General features: G+C 44.7%; 1 protein-coding gene across 1 annotated transcript in view; it reads right to left on the bottom strand.

The window, feature by feature from the left end:
- LOC138246460 (uncharacterized) overlaps positions 1-7619 on the bottom strand; it is a 95008-nt gene extending 87389 nt beyond the window's left edge. Inside the window, exon 1 of the mRNA XM_069201096.1 lies at positions 7408-7619. Coding sequence (XP_069057197.1) covers positions 7408-7492 — 85 coding nt within the window. The 5' untranslated portion in view covers positions 7493-7619. The remainder of the gene's footprint in view (positions 1-7407) is intronic.
- Between the last annotated feature and the right edge of the window lie 11991 nt (positions 7620-19610).

Here is a 19610-nt window from a genome sequence, read left to right as displayed (position 1 = left end):
ATTAAAACCCTGGCGGTCGGACTGCCAGCTCCGCCAGTATCTGAGATCCTGGCAGTCTGGAGGAAGGTGGCGGTCCTAATCTGCCAGGGCAGTGGTGCAAGCAGCATTACCCTGGGGGTTACGACCCCTTTCTCCACCAGTGGTTTCATGGTGGTAACACCACCATGAAAAGGCTGGCGGAGAAGGGGTGCAGGGGACCCCAGGGGGGGCCATGTACTTGCAATGGGCAGTGCATCGTCCCCCCTGACAAGCACCCTTGCAGTGAACATTGCAAGTGTCCTGGTTCACCCTGAGGGCTGCAGCATTGCCATCGGCTCAATTACGAGCTGGAGACAATGCTGTAGCATGTTTCCCGCTAAGCCAGCGGGCGAAACTTAGGTTTCTGCCTCCCGACCTAGCAGGAAACACATGATAACTCTGGCGGGGTGGTCGTTGCGTAGGTGGCGACTACCCTGTTGGGAGTTTGGCAGACAGGCTTTCCCATCCACCAAACTTGAAATATGGCCCATAGTGGCATATTTACCAAATTTTCATGCAACGCAAATCAGCAAACCATTGTGCGGTCACAGGAGCTCATTTAACACTCACAAAGCATTACATTTCATTCAGAGAGCTTGTTGTTGAACAGCAAACATTTTTCACTTTCACAGTTATCAAAATCTAAGACATGTTAATTTGTATTTGTTCATTTAAGTATGTGTATACAGATGAATCATATAGAGATATTTTGTGAGCACTAGCAACCACACAACCATAGCAAAACATCAAAATGCATGTGATGTTTATAGTTACAGAAATATACGTACCTACTAATCCCCTGATTCTGTATCACCAAGGTATGCCCATAGCACTGTGTGCACTAGTGCAGACTCTCTTTGTGTGCAACCAGCAGACACTGAGAAAGTGCATCAATTTGCACAAAATGCACTCTTTATGGCACAGACAGGAACACTAGGCTATTGACCAAAACTATCACTTGAAGGAAGTGGTTCTGATGACTCTTTCTTGTTGAGTGTATTTTGTCTGATTTTTCCACCAATTGATGAAAAAAACAGGTGACTACCCTTCTTGCTGATTTATTTTCTTTCAGGTTGCCATTCTGCCACCGTTTTAAAGCAGCAAGTTTTTCTGCCAGGCCACATGACACAACACTTCCCTACCTTCACTTAGATTCATTTTTATTTAGTCACTTTGCAGGTTGGAGGTTCCATCAGCCCCTCTCCCCTGCCTTTTAACCCTATCTAGCACCTCCTATTGTCCCTGGCCCTAAGAATACGAGGATGATTTATTTTAAAAAGCCTTCCTATGTTATGTTATGCTGTGCAGATTTGCAGAGCATACTATCACTTCGGAAGGTATCCTGTCACTAGCAGCTGAGAGTCTAGCCAAACTGAGGGTCTATTGGGGCTACTTAAAAGTCAGTTCCTCAGCTTCTTGTAGAACTCAAGAAGTGAGGAGGAGGCACTTATGTGTAGTGGCAAGTCATTCCATGCTTTAGGAGCGATAGCGTAGGACATGGCTGTACCACCAGATCTGGTTTTGCATATGCGTGTGATGTTTGTAAGTAGGAGTCTGGACAAGTGGAGGTGTCTGGAAGTCTGGTTAAAACAGATGCAATTGTGAAGGTATGCTGTAGTGCCCTGAAAGTGGGGGTCAGGAGTATAAATTGTGTTTGTTTGTGTATTGGAAGCCAGAGTGAGAGCCTATGATCCCGGCATAGAACGCATTCCTGTAGTCCAGTTTGCTTCTGACCAGGGAGTGAGTGACAGTTTTCCAGGTGCTGATTAGGAGCCATTTGAAAATCCTCCTTAGCATCTTCAGAGTATGGGAGCCTGAGGTGGTGAGGGGTTGACATAGGCGAGTTTGTTGTTGATAACGATCCTGAGGTTCTTGATGTGGGTAGGTGTCGGTCCTAGCTCTGTTGGACACTAAACAGAATCCCTCAGTGACTTGCTCTTCCCAAAGATTATGATTTTGGTCTTACTGGTGTACAGCTTTAGACAGTTTGTCTTCCTCCCATGGGCGACATTAGCAACACAGGCATTGAACCTGATCCGGGTACTGGGCGTCTTGTCCATGACAGAGAGAATGAGTTGGTTGTCATCAGCATAAGAGAGGATGTTGATATTGTGAGAGTGAACAACACTGGCTAGAGGGATCAGAGTGAGAGTGAGCTGAAGAGGGTCAGAATCAGGTTAGATTCTTACAGAACTACACATATTAAGTTGCAACAAGAGTCTGAGGTGTATTGCGCCAGCTGACAGACTGGGTCCTTCCAGCCAGGAAGGGGCATATCCATTGGAGTGCATGTACTCGAATTTCGATGTTATGTATGCATTGGTAGAAGATGTGGTGGGAGACCATGGCAAATGCTACAGAGAGGTCCAGGAGGATGAGGGCTGCTGTGCCTCCTCTGTCCACAGTCATGTGGATGCCATCCAATGTTGCAATAATGGCTGTTTAACTGCTATGGTTGTATCAGAAACCTGACAAAGTGATGTCAAGGAGTTGGTGTTCAGCGAGATGTCTGTTGATTTTTTCTAAGACCTTGGTTGGAATATTAGCAAGAATATTGGTCTGTAGTTGCCAAGCGTTGAAGGGCCCTTCGAGGTTTTCATCAGCAATAGGAGGACAGCAGTATATTTCCAGTGATCTGGGAGGGTCACAGAAGAGGTGGACGTGTTCATAACGGGTGTGAGCATGGCGCTGATAGCTTGCAGTACCCTGGAAAAGGTGTGGTGGGACAGGAGTCTAATGTGGCCCTAAGTGGATGGGCTTCATCGTGGTGACAGGTTCTAATATTAGTTCTTTAGAAAAGAATGGGAGGCATTTGGCAAAGACTGTCAGGTCAAATAGTGAGTTGAAGTGCCGTAAATGGCAGTGATTGTTTTGATGAAGAATTGAGAGAGATTGTTGCAGAGGTCCTAAGAATAAGGTAATCAAGTTGAAGGCAGCCTCCTGTGAGGTGAACTCCTTCACAATGGCAAAGATGTATTTGTTACTGTTGGTTCTGGCGTTGATGTGGTCCACTAGAGGGGCACGTTTCATGGTCTGGATCACAATTTACTCCGGTGGCCGATCTAGTAATATAGACCAGGCAAAGACATTCCCTAATTGTCAGGGGGTATGTCCATACAAATGAAGCCCATACATATATCATTGTGTGTTTGATACGTTTGTGCCTGCATATTAGCCATTAAAGATAGGGGTGTACTACAGTGCAACGACCATCTGTATTATGGACATGCCCCCGTAATACAAAAACATGCCACTGAATCTGCTTGGACACGTCTGTAATTTCTGTAATCCAGCCACCAATGTCACGAGTTTGGTAAGGGGATAATGAATTTGGGTAATGAATTTGTAATGCACGTACTATGAATGAAACCACCTTTAGGTGTAGTGAGACCCAGCTGCTTGAAGTTCCTACTACACCATGAGCAGTGCATGAAACATACAGGAAGCTATTGAAGGCTTTCAGAAAGCTAAAAAACGTTCTGGCCTTGGAACATGATTCTAGATGTTCAGTAGCTGAGTCTCAAGGAAAGAGAGGCCTATATTTTCATATTCTTCTACAGAAATGGCTAAAAGAAGGGTATTGTACCAGAATTTGTTAAGGACTGTGGTCTGAAGAGTCCCTTTGACTGCCCAGAAGTCTCTGGAATAGAGAAAGTATTGGTCAGTCAATAGATGAATGCTAATATTTATTGCAGAATGTCTCTGTATAACATTTCCTAGGGTTGCCTGCGATCAGAGTGTTACAGGTATTTTTCAAAAATGCCTTAAATATTTCTTACAGTATATCTAAAGGTATACAATCCTATATAAGCAAAGTTTGTTGGTTATTATAATAGCCTATGAGTCTCACACTAAGCAAAAAGGTTTCTTTGTTAGACTCTCACATATTCTAGTAGTGGCATGCTTTATCATTGGGTCTCATTCTGGTCCCTAAAAACCAGGATGGGCTCAAACATATTCCACAGAGCATTTTGATATACATTGCAACCAGGTTCCTCTCAGATTAAAAATAACTAGAACCACAACCAAGGGATACCTTTTAATAGTGGTTATTCAGGTATGGTTCAAAATCCAAAAATGGGGGGCAATTTAAGGGATATAGGGGGTCATTCTGACCCTGGCGGTCATTGACCGCCAGGGTCAACGACCGCGGGAGCACCGCCAACAGGCTGGCGGTGCTCCTAAGGGCATTCTGACCGCGGCGGTTTGGCCGCGGTCAGGAACGGAAAACCGGCGGTGTCCCGCCGGTTTTCCGCTGCCCTGAGGAATCCTCCATGGGGGATTCCGACCCCCTCACCGCCATCCTGTTCCTGGCGGTTTTGACCGCCAGGAACAGGATGGCAGTGAGGGGTGTCGTGGGGCCCCTGGGGGCCCCTGCAGTGCCCATGCCAATGGCATGGGCACTGCAGGGGCCCCCATAAGAGGGCCCCACAAAGATTTTCAGTGTCTGCCATGCAGACACTGAAAATCGCGACGGGTGCAACTGCACCCGTCGCACCCTTCCCACTCCGCCGGCTCCATTCGGAGCCGGCTTCCTCGTGGGAAGGGGTTTCCCGCTGGGCTGGCGGGCGGCCTTCTGGCGGTCGCCCGCCAGCCCAGCGGGAAACACAGAATAACCGCGGCGGTCTTCTGACCGCGTAGCGGTATTCTGTTGGGGGAACTTTGGCGGGCGGCCTCCACCGCCCGTCAAAGTTGGAATCACCCCCATAATGTTTCTATTAACCTATCTAGTTCCAGCAGCTGCAAATCTCAAAGGGGGTGGGGCGGGGAAGGACAGGAACGGGGGGAATAAATAATAAATTAAAAAACTTAGGCCCATATTTATACCTGCTTTGCACCAAATTTGTGCCATTTGTTTACACAAATTCAGTGCAAATCTAACTCCATATTAATATTTTGACATTAGACCCGTCTAACGTCAAAACATCGGAGTTTGCATTATTTTTGAGATGAATGAACCTACCTTGTGTCAAGGAGATGCAAGGTAGGCATTCCCATCTAAAAAATGGTTCTAACCCCATAGCCCCATATTTATCCTCCTGTGCTAAAATGACGCACGGGTGGAGGGAGGGGCTAACTAATGGAGCAAAGCTTGCCTTGCAACATTATCCAACACCTGCGTCAGACTAGGCGTTAGGGGACCTGTGGACCCATTTTAATGGTTTAACCCCATGGAATGGGTCCACAGGTGCCCTCCCCAAGCCTCAGGAACACCCCCACCCACACTAGAGGGACACCGGAGGATGGGGGGGGCATCCCAGGTAAGTAGAGGTATTTTTTTTTAAATTAAAATGCCATTGGGGGCCCAACTTGGGGCCCCCTGCATGGGTACAATGGCCATACCCAGGGGTCCGTGGTTCCCTGTGCTGGCATTGGGGTGGTGAGCATGACTCTTGTCTTTTCTAAGACAGGAGTCATGTGGTATGGATGGTTTTCCATCAGGAAATGATGCTAGGCTGGTTAGAGGAATTATTTTTTGCCTCTAACAAGCCTAGCGTCATTTTTTGAGGCAAAACCCTCTTCCGCTAGACCACCACCCCCACATGCCTAACGTCATTTTTTCTGACGCTAGCCCACCCTGAGTGCTGGCTTGCGGGACTCCACAAATTTGGCACCCAGCTGGCACTCTGGAATGACGCAAGCTGGCGCTATACTTTTTGATGCAAAACTGTGTTTCCGCAGTTTTGCGTCAAAAAGTATAAATATGGGCCTTACTGTTCACGACGCCTCGCTCCTCTTCTCTTCTGGTGTCCCAGCAATCCTGGTGCTGCTCTCATGCTAAACCTAGCCTAGATTTCTAGACACCTTCCTCATATTTCACCAATGAGATAATCTTGGCACTATTCCAACTTGATCAGGGATTGTTGAACTATAGTTCGACTTCTTGCGTTTCAATTTTTCCAGGAAACAAAATTATTCAATATATAAAGGTAATATTTTAAAACTCTCACTTTGACAATTTTAATGTTTAACAATTGTTAAGAGGGTTTTTCTAATTTATATTCACACTGAGATTGTTAGTCAAGTTTAAGTCAATATTTACTCTCACACATGCTGAAGATGTTTATCTTTTTTAATTATTTTACATTAGGATTAGCCCATAAAGAAGTATATAAAAAAAATTGAGAAAAATAATCTGAACTGAGTTCAGGCTAGTAAGTACAGGCTAGTCAGTGACAGTTTAGATGGAAGGTATTCTTCTGGTGTTAGCGCGCAACACAACAGTTGGCTCACACCATAGAGCTCTGGTCAATGCGCTTTTTTACCAAATTATGTCCTATATCACGTATTTAGAAGTGAAGACGTGAACCCTGCTTCTGGTTAAACCAACTCTATTCAAGGTTGAGGTTTGACTCTCAGAAGAACAATAGAAAGCAGGAGAAACAGGGAAAAAAGCAGTTTTATTCAGATCTGTGGCTGAGTCTGGAAACACAATAAAGATGTCCCAGGCCTGTGGGGGTGCTATGGCAACGCTATAGATCCACACACGGGCTGTGGCGTCTGTATTGTGGGTTTGTACCATACCGTGCAAAGCCGGGAAAGCAGCGAAGGATTAGGATGTCAGTTCACTATGGCTACAATCAGACTTACCATACTGCATCACCAACGTTAGGAAGAGAGCTACAAGAAATAAATGATAATCCAGGTTCTCAGGGTCCCGTGCCCTCAGGCAGTAGCAGGCAAGCACAGGGCAAGGGGCGTGAAGCCCACGCCGCTCAGTTGGTTATCAGCACTGCAAGCATTAAGCAGTCAGGTCACAGATTCATTATCGAAGTGTGGGACTTGGGCTCACAGCACAATGCCAGGACGGAGTCCTGGGAGCAGGCAGAGGCCACTTTTCGCATGTACACGAGCAGTGCATTACACTCAGGGGAGTAGCTTGGTCAGTAAGATTGTGGGGTGTGCGCGTTAGATTATCCGACGAGCAGACTGTCATATAATGTAAAAATACATCATACCGCAAGCAGGGTGCATTGGAGGGCCCTAAGGGGCAGTGGAAAGGGAGGGGAATGCGGATTGTTAAGGGTACCATGAGAGGGAAATCACAATATTTTGAAAAATTAACAATAGGTTTGATGACTTTAAAAACTGAGAGGGAGAGAGTGTGTGTGCGTTTTTGTCTGAATGAATGTAAAAAATCCTGGTGAAATCCTGCAGACGTCTCCCCATAACGACTGAAAGGTTCTGTGCCCAGCTAGTTATCAGAACATTCATTTATTAGGGGGGTGTACCACCCCTCCCCCCGCCCACGAAGCTACACCGTGCTCACACTGGAAGAGTTCACAGGGGTGGTAGTCAACAGTGCTACTACCACACCATAAAATGGCACCACAGAATTATTTTCAGCCCCAGGGTGCAATTGGCCTTAAAAATTAACTCGTGCCTTACTTTCTTCAGATTCATCAGTGCGTCCAAGGACCACTTGGTAGGCGAGAAGGAGGCCAAAGACCCACATCGGTGCAGCCCGAGGCATTTGTTCTGGAACAGGTAGGAGGATTGGCACCGGTGGGAGTCACAGTCACTCACAATCCAGGAGTGTGTCGAAAGCCCACGCACACAGCCAGTTCTGCTGGTGACAATGCTTTGCCTGTTGCTTATCAACTTCAGAGGCAGGAATGTCAACCATGAAGTGCAAGGTGCGTCACTAAACCTGTCCTTCCAGCCAGCTCTAAAAATAGCTCAAATGCCCTCACCAGAGAGAAGAGAGGCAACTTACCTCCTGGGCACCAACAGGAAGAGGGCAAGGAATGTGAGGGCTGACGCTCCCACAAGGACACGAGTTTACTATTGGCAAGGAAGTAGAAAGCTCTCCTGATGAAACATTGCCCTGGCCTACCACTGAGCAGCACTGGCAAAGGGCAGCATCTCCCCTTCATCTGATACCTCAATCAGGCACTTTCAAGCACCGAACGATACCAGAATAAAGAAGAAGAAATGACCCCGGTATTGAGTGAAAAATGCAAGAGGGACGCGCTCTTGCCTCCAGAGGTCGCGGCGTACCTCACATCTGCACGCCCTGTTACACCTCTGGTAATCCACGCCCCAGGACATCAACGTCTCCACTGACTTTTCAGCCTCTGCCTTCACAATGTCCCTCTTCCATTTTTTAGTGCAATCCTGATTTTGACTTACCTGCAATTACTTACGTGTGTTTACAGTACGTCTCGGGCTCGACTGAGGCCTAGTGGTTAGCGACATAAAACACACGATGGTTCTCGAGAGATATTCGTTTGAGATTCTGGATTCGTAAGGAAAGTAGACTGCGTGCTTATTGTTACATGAGTGGGAACCCAAGCTCTGCTTTCTGTTTCTGGCACTTGCACACTTTGGATTCTTAAGATCTCCCTTTTAACCTTAAATCCAGCACTTTAAATAATCTGTAATGCTGGGCAAATAATTCGGCCTCTGTGATAAAAGAAGTAAATAAAAATATAACTGATGATCAAGTGTGCCAAACGCTTTAATACTGTAACAGTAACTTACATTTTAAATACATTTTCACCCAAATCCGTCATGTATTAAAAAAACGAATTTCACATCTAAAATTACAAGTTATACTAAAATAATTAAATACAAATACAATTATTATTCTAATGCCTAATAATGATAAAATAACTAATGTAAAGCATTCATTGAAAACCTTTCTTCGCAAGCAACGTGTTGCCATGCAGTCACCACACTGATGCCACTTCAGCCCTGAAGAATTACATGTCCCATCCTTTCCACCATCGCACCTCCACTTCCACTCTGCTTTCTGCCCTGACCCTCCCTGGAGGCCTGCCCACAGCACACCTTCCCTCTCCACTATAAACCCCTGACCTTGACGCTGTTTCCCAGATGCCCCCCCTTCAGCTGCACTCACTGCTGATCTCCTATGTGTAAAACACTCTGCTGCTTTGTAGCTGGTTCTGTGGCTAATACTGTGTTTTGTGGTTAAAACTGCTTCTACCCCTATCTAAAACTATGTTTAAACAAAGTTGGTGTGCACGTCAAAGTGAGAGATCAGGACAGTGCCATAACTACAATTGTATTGTATTTATATAGCGCTTACTACCCCTGATGAGGCGTCGAAACGCATTTTGTAGAGTAGCACGCTACTCCAGAACCCAAGAGGAATTAGTGGTGGATTAGGGAAATATGAGTACAGTTTTAGTATTATTATGAGTTAATTTGAGCAGAGGATATGTGAGTTTGTTAGTTGGATTGACTTGAGTAATGGGGGGATAGAGGAGGGAAGAATCCAGAAGTGTTAATTGTGAGTTTATAGTAATAGGATGAGGCTTGGGAAGAGTAAAGGAGAAATGGAGGAGGGGAGAGTCTGTGGAAAGGGTTAGGGAGACCATTGTAGCAATGGGTAATTTAATTTATTATGATATGGCGCTGTTGCTCTCTGCACTGGCATACTTTAGGCACCCTTGTGCCATGCACACTCCCTTGCACCATAATTCAAGGGTGTTCCTGATGTTGAAAATAGATTTTGTACTGAGAGGGTACTTTTCTAGTAACAAAACATTAAACTTAGTCAAAGCTTTAAATTCCTCCAACTTTGAGTGCTGCATGCCGAGTTTGAAAAGTTTTGAGTAAAGGAAATGTTCTAAAATGTTATGCCTGCCTCGGGGAGGCATACATTTTTGATGCAAAACCATATCTACTTAAAAAGATATATAGGGCTTTGTGTAAAAATGTATTGGTAGTTGCATGGGAACACTCATGTATCACTCATTGGATACCTCTTTGATGCAACGTAGCACAAAGCATTAATTTGCGTTACTTAGGTCTGCTTTCTAGCGGAAAACAGGATTTGACTGGTAAGTAAATCTCAATTCAATAATTTGCGGTGCTCTGCATCACTTTTTTGTACCACTGATGCCAGCGCAAAGCCTTGATTAATCTACCCTATGTATTAACACCCTAAAGTGCTGTCAGGCACTTAAGTATAATACTGAATAAGTAAAAATCATTAGTAACATCTCAGAAAGGTATTTCAAAGTAAGCATTAGGGGTCCAAAATATAGAGCCAAGGTGCCTGGCTGGCTGTACCTGCACACAAAATATGCAAATAAAGGCCTGTGCTAAAAATACACGCAGTTTCCGGAGGCAGTAAACACTCTGATGACTGACCTGCTGATGACAGACTCCTAACCTTCCAGTAGCATATCAGATTTCCAAACACTCCGGATTCCGTGCAGATATTTCTTTGTGCTTCTGGTACACCATGTTCTGTATGAGGAAGAGTTCAGACGCCTTCTTTGTAAAACCAACAAAGCGACGTTGTGCGGATTGTGGTTTTTAAAAGTAATAGAAAACGTGCAGAGTTCTGACTAAGTACATAATGAATAAGGCACTTTGCGCAGGCCGCTGGGTGACCTTTGCCTATCATGAACACTAAGGCCCATATTTATACTTTTTTTGCGCTGAATTAGCGTAATTTTTTTACGCTAATTCACTGCAAACCTAACTCCATATTTATACTTTGGCGCTACACACGTCTAGCGACAAAATTATGAAGTCAACGTTGCTTTCTGAACATGAAAACCTACCTTGTGTCAATGAGTTGCAAGGTAGGCATTCCCGTCCAGAAAAGGACAATATGGCCTTTGCGCCATATTTATTCCCTGGTGCAAAAATTCAGCACGTGGGATGGGGGCCTTAAATAATGGTGCTAAGCTTCCTTAGCGCATTTATTTTATGCCTGGGTATGGACAGGCGTTAGGGGAACTATAGGCATATTTCCATGGTCAGAGACCATGGAAAGTGCCCACAGGTGCCCTTCCATGGCCCTAAGGACACCCCCTCCCACTCCCACCCACACCAGAGGGACACTACAGGAAGGGGGACCCATCCCAGGTAATTTCCGCTAATTATATATTTTTTTATATGACCCCACTTGGGGGCCTTGACTTAGGGCCCCCTGCACGGCACTGGCCCCAATTGCCATGCCTAGGAGACATTCATCCCCTGGGCATGGCCATTGTTGTGGTGGGCATGGCTCCTGTCTTTACTAAGACAGAAGCCATGTCCATCGGGGTTGTGCACCAGAAAATGGTGATACACTGCTTAGAGCCATTTTTCTGCTTCTAAACAGTGTAGCGCCATAATTCGGTGCACAAGCCCCGTTTTCCCCTACGCCTCCCCTGCCCTGTTAGCATCCTTTCCAAGGACGCTAACAGGGAATTAGCGCCGGCTAGCGCCATTCCATATATATGGCACCCAGCTGGTTTCTTGGAATGGGGCTAGCTGGCACTGTACTTTTTCTCGCAAAACAACACTAAAGCAGTTAGGCCTGAAAATGTCTGGCTCATTATGGTATTTTGTAAGTTCACGCGGCTTTTGCTTGAAAAAATGGCGCAAATGCGTAGCAAAAATAGTATAAATATGGGCCTAAGATACCAGAATCACAGAATATTTATGGAGGCTGCTGGGGTAAAAGCCGTTGTCAAAAGGAAAGAGGTTCTCAGGTTTTATTCTTCCATCTGAAACACAGTTTTCAGGAGGTTTTTTTTAAGAGAAAACGTTTTTTATCATTATCAAAGACCATTTAAATTAGACTAAACAATATTGAGGAGTGGTTAAGGTCGAGTGTCTCTATGTGGCAGCTGAGGTAGTCAGAAAGGCACACTAACACCAGCTAGAGTTGTAGAGCCCGGCTTGTCTATGATATAGAAGGAAAAGCAATCTTACTGAGTACGGGACAACATATCTAAAAAATAGCAGGGACACATGTGTCTTCCAGATCTGTGTGGGAGCGATACCCCAATAATCATCTGAACCTCAATATTTGATTAGCTCAAAATTTTACCTAAGTTATTCGGCTCCAGCATCTCTCCAGTTGATCTAGCAGTTAGAGACTGCACTCCTCATCAATATAACTGAACATAGCAGAGTTAAACAGTTATAAATATTGGAAGTCTAAAGAAATGAGTGCTAGCCAAAAAATAAAGCAAAAAGTGGACTTTTAATACAGGAAAAGTAAATGCGGTGCAGAGAAATTATGCATGAAATGCGATAAAGGCTCAAAATACAGAATTAAAAAATCAAGGCAAACACATAGAACAAATGAATCCCTAGTTAACAGAATTCAAATAAGTATTGTAAGGGGCATATATATCAAAGTTCTGCCCTGCCTATGTGCCACGCAAGGTAACGCAAGGGCAACAGAAAACCTAGATGAGATTTACCAAGCCACACAAGCCACCCTGCGTAGCCTTGCGCGACTTGGTAAATCAGGAGGAACGGAAGACAGGGCAAGTCGCTGCCTTGTGTTACTCTATGTGGTTGACGTTTTACATGGGTGGAGTGTGGATGTTCCCTTGCACTCATGTATTCAGAGGCATTCCCAGATTTACCAATACTGGCAGACCTGGAAGTGCGTCGGAATTATGGGCTTTGTGGCACAGGGCAGCTCTGCATAGCAAATCACTTTGCTTGTGCCCTGCATCACAGGGAAAGTTCAGGAATGCGGGCTATTTAAAAGAATACTGCACATTCCTGTTCTTTCCCCTACTTTAGTCAGCCCATCACCAACACAGGCACCCTTGCACCAAGGCGCAAGATGGCTGCATTGCATGCAGGATTGTTTTTGTGAAGGAAGGAGTACCTTCCTGGGCAAATAACGATCCTGAAAGACTTTTTCCTCTTTCTATGTGTTCTGCATAATTCAGCAATCATAGAAAGAGGAAAAAAAAAGAGAAGAAATAAACATATTTCTTGGTATGCCTCTCCTGGGGTGCCATTTCTTTTTGGCGCATTCCTAGGTTTACCAGTTCTTGTAAATCTGGGAAAGCACTAAAATCTGGGGATGGTGCGTGTGAACACTTACGCAACAGCCATGGAAACGGCTCCCTGGCGCAGAGTAATGTAAGACAGCGATTTGTGCAGCATTACATTACTCGAGTTTTATGAAGCCTCGGAGGGCCACACAAGGAGGCCTTGCATGGCTTCATGAATCTCACTTAAAGTTTGCATTGCTCTTGCACCACATTGCATGATGCAAGAGCAGCTCAAACCGGGGGTCATAAATATGGTCACTAGATTCCAAGTCACACTTTCTAAAAATAGTTTAAGCCAATTCAGCATCGTATTATCATAATTAAGGTTGCATTGGCAAATTAGAAAAATTCATTTATGTTATTAAACATTCACACCATTCCACTTCTTAAGGTTAGAAAAATCGTGCATCTTGCCAACCAGCAACCACGCTCCTGAAATGATCAAAATATAATGAAACATACCTCTAACAATGGCATATTGAGTCTGCATGTCCTCACCAACACTTTCAGAGAAAGTCCTTGAAAATGGTGCTTTGAGTACATTGTTGAAGTTTTATTCCACATACAGTTTTTCTAATTATGTTGTACATCACTATTACATTTAGGTCATTCACTTGGTATTTTGCGGAGAAAAAGAGAGATGGTTTTGCAGCAAGACACTGATTAGAAGGGCAGAATGAACAGGAAAAGGTTGAACAGAACATGAGAAACTACATCTGTTAGAAATGGGGTATTTTGGTTGACAGTCAGGTTACCCCTGTTCAAGCAAGGACCCTCTAGTCAGGGTAAAAGAGAATCACCCTTAGGTAAACCCTGCTTACCCCCTTGGTAGCTTGGTAGAGCAGTAGGCTTAACTTCAGAGTGCTAGGTGTAAAAATATAATATTTGTACCAACACACACAGTAACGTAATGAAAACACTACAAAATGACACAACACAGGTTTAGAAAAATAGGAAATATTTATCTAAACAAAACAAGATCAAAACGACAAAAATCCGACATACACCAGTCAAGTTATGATTTTTTAAAGATTAAACTCAAAAATAGCGCTTAGAAACACAAAATGCTTCGGTGAGGTGTCACCATGGCGTCCTTCCCAACAATCCGACACCAGCAGCGCCAGACACAGAGTCGCGTAGACCCCCAGGTACAGTACCTTGGTGAAGAAATGAAAACGAGCCGATGCGCGTAGTCGGGGATCGCGGCGTCTGTGTGAAACATTGAATACGCGTACTTCAAGAGGTGCCAGTCACGACGTGATGCAGCGACTTCCACGGAGTCGTGGACTTTGGCGGGGCTGCAGCAAAGTTGGGCCTGCGAAGGTCGTCGCATTCCAGCGAAGATCACGGAGTTGGTTGCAGGCGGCGTCACCAGATTCAGCAGTGGCGTCTGTCCGGAGTCGTCCAAAGTCGATTTCCTTGGATTTTCACTATCTTTCCTTTCAAGGGCCCAGGGACTGGATAGGGCACCACTTGTCAGAGCAGGAGTCTCTCCAGAGACTCCAGGTGCTGGTAGAGAGAACTCTTTGCTGTCCTTGAGACTTCAAACAACAGGAGGCAAGCTCTAAATCAATCCCTTGGAGATTTCTTCACAAGATGGAAGACACACAAAGTCCAGTCTTTGTCCTCTTACTCTGGCAGAAGCAACAATTGCAGGATAGCTCCAAAAAACACAGTCATAGGCAGGGCAGCTCTTCTTCCTCAGCTCTTCAGCTCTTCTCCAGGCAGAGGTTCCTCTTGTTTCCAGAAGTGTTCTAAAGTCTGTGGTTTTGGGTGCCCTTCTTATTCCCAATTTCTCCTTTGAAGTAGGCCTACTTCAAAGTAAAGTCTCTTTTGAGTGTGAAATCCTGCCTTGCCCAGGTCAGGCCCCAGACACTCACCAGGGGGTTGGAGACTGCATTGTGTGAGGATAGGCACAGCCCTTTCAGTTGTAAGTGACCACTCCTCCCCTCCCTCCTAGCACAGATAGATCGTCAGGAAATGCAGACTACACCCCAGCTCCCTTTGTGTCACTGTGTAGTGTGAGCTGCAACCAGCCCAACTGTCAAACTGACCCAGACAGGGAATCCACAAAAGGCAGAGTCACAGAAAAGGTATAAGCAAGAAAATGCTCACTTTCTAAAAGTGGCATTTTCAAACACACAATCTTAAAATCAACTTTACTAAAATATGTATTTTTAAATTGTGAGCTCAGAGACCCCAAACTCCATATGTCCATCCGCTCCCAAAGGGAATCTACACTTTAATCAAATTTAAAGGTAGCCCCCATGTTAACCTATGAGAGGGACAGGCCTTGCAACAGTGAAAAACGAATTTAGCAATATTTCACTGTCAGGACATATAAAACACATTACTATATGTCCCACCTTAACCATACACTGCACCTTGCCCTTGGGGCTACCTAGGGCCTACCTTAGAGGTGCCGTACATGTATGAAAAGGGAAGGTTTAGGCCTGGCAAGTGGGTACACTTGCCAAGTCGAATTTACAGTTAAAAATGCACACACAGACACTGCAATGGCAGGTCTGAGACATGATTACAGAGCTACGTTTGTGGGTGGCACAACCATTGCTGCAGGCCCACTAATAGCATTTGATTTACAGGCCCTGGCACCTCTAGTGCACTTTACTAGGGACTTACTAGTAAATCAAATTTGCCAATCATGGATAAACCAATTACATACAATTTTACACAGAGAGCATATGCACTTTAGCACTGGTTAGTAGTGGTAAAGTGCTCAGAGTTCAAAAGCCAACAACAACAGGTCAGCAAAAATAGGAGGCAGGAGGCAAAAAGAGTGGGTATGACCCTGCATAAGCAAAAAAGTACAACAACATCGATATTAGAAAGATGGTGTTTTGCACAAAAATGTGACATACCTACTCGTCTCATTAATTAGCCTTCTAAATGACCTAAGTAACTAATTTCAGGAGCAACATCATTAGTTCATGGTTTATGACTAATTGCATTATAAAAACACTATTTTTGAACAATATTTTTCACATGAAATTTGCACATTTTCCATGTTTTGGAAAACACTATAACACCTTCAATAAAGCAATGACTGCAAGGGCATAAATGATAGGAAGCAAGAAAAGACGGATGTGACAGGAATCAAGTTCTTACAAAGTATGAAGGAATGGAGTTCACCTGAAGCCTTCTTCTTGTCACTAAAGCTAGTACCATGTTCTAGCTGTTACAAAATGAATGCAAAAAGGTGTTTCATCTAGTTGATGCTGGTGATAGGAAATGGGTTAATATTTCCAGCCATGACCATTATCCTAGAAATTGGTGAGCTTGGAAAGCAAGACAGAGAATGATGATTGTGACATAATTGTTTTTTCACCGCTCCTTTAAAAAATACTTTTTTTTACTTTTTGAAGACATGGGTCAATAATCAACTACATAATGAGTAGTTTGCTACCTTTTTTGTGCCGTCACATGTAGGGCCCCAGAGGCAGCCATTGGAGGTGTGAAAGGTCAATTACCAGGTACGCAGTTGAGCTGACAATTGTCAACTAGCCTGAGGCAAACCTAGGAGCATATTTAAGAGCCCCTAACGCCATTCTAACGCCATATTAGTGTCATTGTTTTACGGTAATGTGATGTTAGAAGGCCAAAAATGCCACGCCATATTTAAAAATGTTGAAATACATGCATTGCACCATTTTGTAAACCTTTATGCTACATTATGCCTGTGCCAGGCATAAAGTAAGCAAAGGGGGCCAAAAAATGACACAGATTTCCTTGTGTCATTATTTTCGGCACTCTTAACGCCTGCTCAGAGCAGGCGTTAAAAGGGGGCATGGCTGTGAATACAATGGGCCCCTATGTTCTCTGTAGGAGTAGCGCCAAAATGTTGGCGCTACTCCTGCGGAGTACATCAATAGCGTAAACAAATTATGCTATTGCCCCCTACCCTGCACCATGGTGAGTCGTATTTTAAATACGCACACACATGTTGGCGGTAGGGCAGTGCTAAAGGGAGCAAGAAAAGTGGCGCTGCACTGTGTGCAGTGCAACCTTTCTTAAATAAGCACCCTTATTTGGACATTAACAGACTGGATGTTCTGCTAATTCTTTTTTTCTTTGAAACAGTACTTGTATGTGTCATCATAATTCAAAATGCTCTTGGGTCCATGAACGTTTCTTCCTTGTACCCTATTCAATTCTTTTGCACTGAACACTGGGGATCATAATACTTTTCTTTTGCCAACAGGTCGCTCCTTGGCTTTTAAAAATCATGTTTAGGTAGACTTTGACTGAAGTAATTTCTTCCATTGTGATGTATTAACAGGATTTGTGTAATGAATTGCATTTCAAAACCATTAATGAGCGGGGTATGTCTTTCAGTGGAACAGATATGACTTTCTGAAAGGCTTGGCCCACCAGTGTTATGGACTACGCCTTGATCAATGAACACTTTTGTCTGGACAGGTAGACCTTGCTGTTGTGGAAAGATAAGAATGCAACCATGGCTCTCTTGGGGAACTGGTTACTTTTTCTTATGATTCTCTTTAGACCTCTGCTTTGGGTTTCTACTAATCTCAGAGCTGGCAAATGAACTGTGGTAAACCAAGAGGCTGATGCAGCTTCTATTTGCAATGCAGTTTTGGATTATTCAATCATATGTTGAGTAATTGTAATTGTAATTGTAAGCCATTTGTAAAGCGCATTCCGGCCTTAGCATCGAAGCGCTACAGAGAGTCTGTGAGAATGAAAATATACTAGTGGAAAGGGAACCATAGCCGTGGTCATGGTCTCCAATCCTAGAGTGGGAACAACCAGGTTTTCAGTTTCTTTCTGAAGCCAAGATATGACTCCATCTGCTTCATCTCCTGAGGAAGGGTGTTCCAAAGTCTAACTGCCCCCACCGAGAAGGCTTTGTCCCCCCATCTCGCCCTATGACAGCGCGACACTGAAATAAGCTATCGAGCAGAAGATCTAAGTGCCCGTGCCGGCTGGTACGGCTGCAAAGTAGATCTGAGACAGTTGCAGCCATCTTGGTGGTGGGCCTTGTAGGTTAAACATAGAAACGTAAACTTGATCCGCTTTTCCACCGGCCGCCAATGGAGTTGTTTAAGACAGCTGCTAGCAGAGGCAGTGCGTGGGAGATATAAAACCAGGCGGGCAGCTGCGTTATGGATAAGTTGTAATCTGTGGAGAGCAAACTTGCTTATATTCAGCATTAGGGCATTGCAATAGTCCAATCTGGACATCACCAGCACTAGGACCACAGCAATTTTAAGGTCTCCCTGCAGGAAAGGAAATACGTTCTTAATGCCCAGTAGCAACATTTAACCGTCTGGTTAACTTGTAGCTCAAAGGAGAGGGATCTATTGAATACAATGCCCAAGATTCTGGCCGAAGAGCAAGGGGCTGGGCACTCGCTACACGATGCTGGCCACCATTGAGGGCTCCAAAGCTTAATATCCAGTCTGAAGTATATAACTTCAGTCTTTTCACCATTAAGTTTGAGCCAATTACTACTCATCCAGCTGCTGATCTCTCTCATACATTGATAAAATCTGTTGGCGACCTCCTCCCAGTTGTGGGAGACCGGAATAATCAGCTGTGTGTCGTCCGCATACGATACAATCTGAAAGCCGAATGAACATACTAGACTGGCCAGAGGAGCTACGTACAGATTAAATAGAGTGGGGCTCAGTGAAGACCCCTGAGGTACACTGCATGGCAGTTGAAAAGGGGTGGCCCTGTAATTCCCACAGGACACCGTAATGGATCTGTTTGTAAGAAAGGACTTAAAGATGTCAAGTGCCCTGTCTCTAACTCCTGCCTGGTGCAGACGCTGAATAAGGCGTTGCGGGGATATAGTGTCAAAAGCCGTGGAGAGATCCAATAGCACAAGGATAGAACCCTCCCCTCTGGTCTACTCTTCTGCAAATGATATCGGCCGACTATAGCAGGGCAGGTTCCGTGCTATGGGCTTGTCGAAACCCATGCTGGGATGGATCGAATCCTCCATTGGCTTGTAGAAAAGAGGCCAGTTCAGTGTTAAGGTGTTTTTCAAGAATCTTGGCTGTTGTGGGTAGGAGGGAGATTGGTCGTAGATTGTTTAAGTCATTAGAGTCCTTACCCGGCTTCTTAATAAGAGGAATCACAATGGATTCTTTCCATGCTTCGGGAATGCTCCCTTCTGCCAGTATGTCAGCCTAAACTGGTTCCAGGGCAGTCAAAATCAAGTCAGGGGCTAGCTTTAATATCCGTGGAGGGCAAGGGTCATTCGGAGATCCAGAATTAACTCTGGGCAATAAATCAGAAATCCTTTTGGCCGATAAAGGAGAAAAGCTCTTCAGCGTAGGACTAGAAGCTTGGAGCAAAGTGCCTTCCAGTTCCCCTGTATTCCCTACCGCTGGAAGATGTTCAAAATTTGCGTGCAGTTAAACAATTTTATTTTTTAAAAAGTCAGCAACTTTTTGACAGAAGCTAGGGGAATTCTCCAAGCCAGGAGGTGGAGACAGCAAAGTGAGGGTCTGAACCACTTTAAATAATTCCCTCGGTACATTCTGTGCTTCATTAATAATGCGTGAGAAATAATCAGTTTTGGCTTTTTTGATGGCTAGGAAAACCCTCTAGGAAAACCCTGAGTTTGCCTCTCTCCTTCAAGGTCTTATTAAGTTGCCATTATCGTTCCTGGCCACGATATAATCTCTGCAACTTTTTGAGTTCCTCTGAATACCAGGGAGCTGAGGTAACACGCCCCCGTTTGTGACCTAGTATGGCAAGGGGGGCCAATGTATCCATAGCTGCTCTGATCCCCATATCAAAAGCCTCCAATCTCGGGAAGCCCTGAGTTCTTGC

This window comes from Pleurodeles waltl, chromosome 7 (assembly GCF_031143425.1).
Source record: "Pleurodeles waltl isolate 20211129_DDA chromosome 7, aPleWal1.hap1.20221129, whole genome shotgun sequence".
NCBI classification, from domain to species: Eukaryota; Metazoa; Chordata; class Amphibia; order Caudata; family Salamandridae; genus Pleurodeles; species Pleurodeles waltl.
This window is presented reverse-complemented; position numbering and strand designations above follow the sequence as displayed.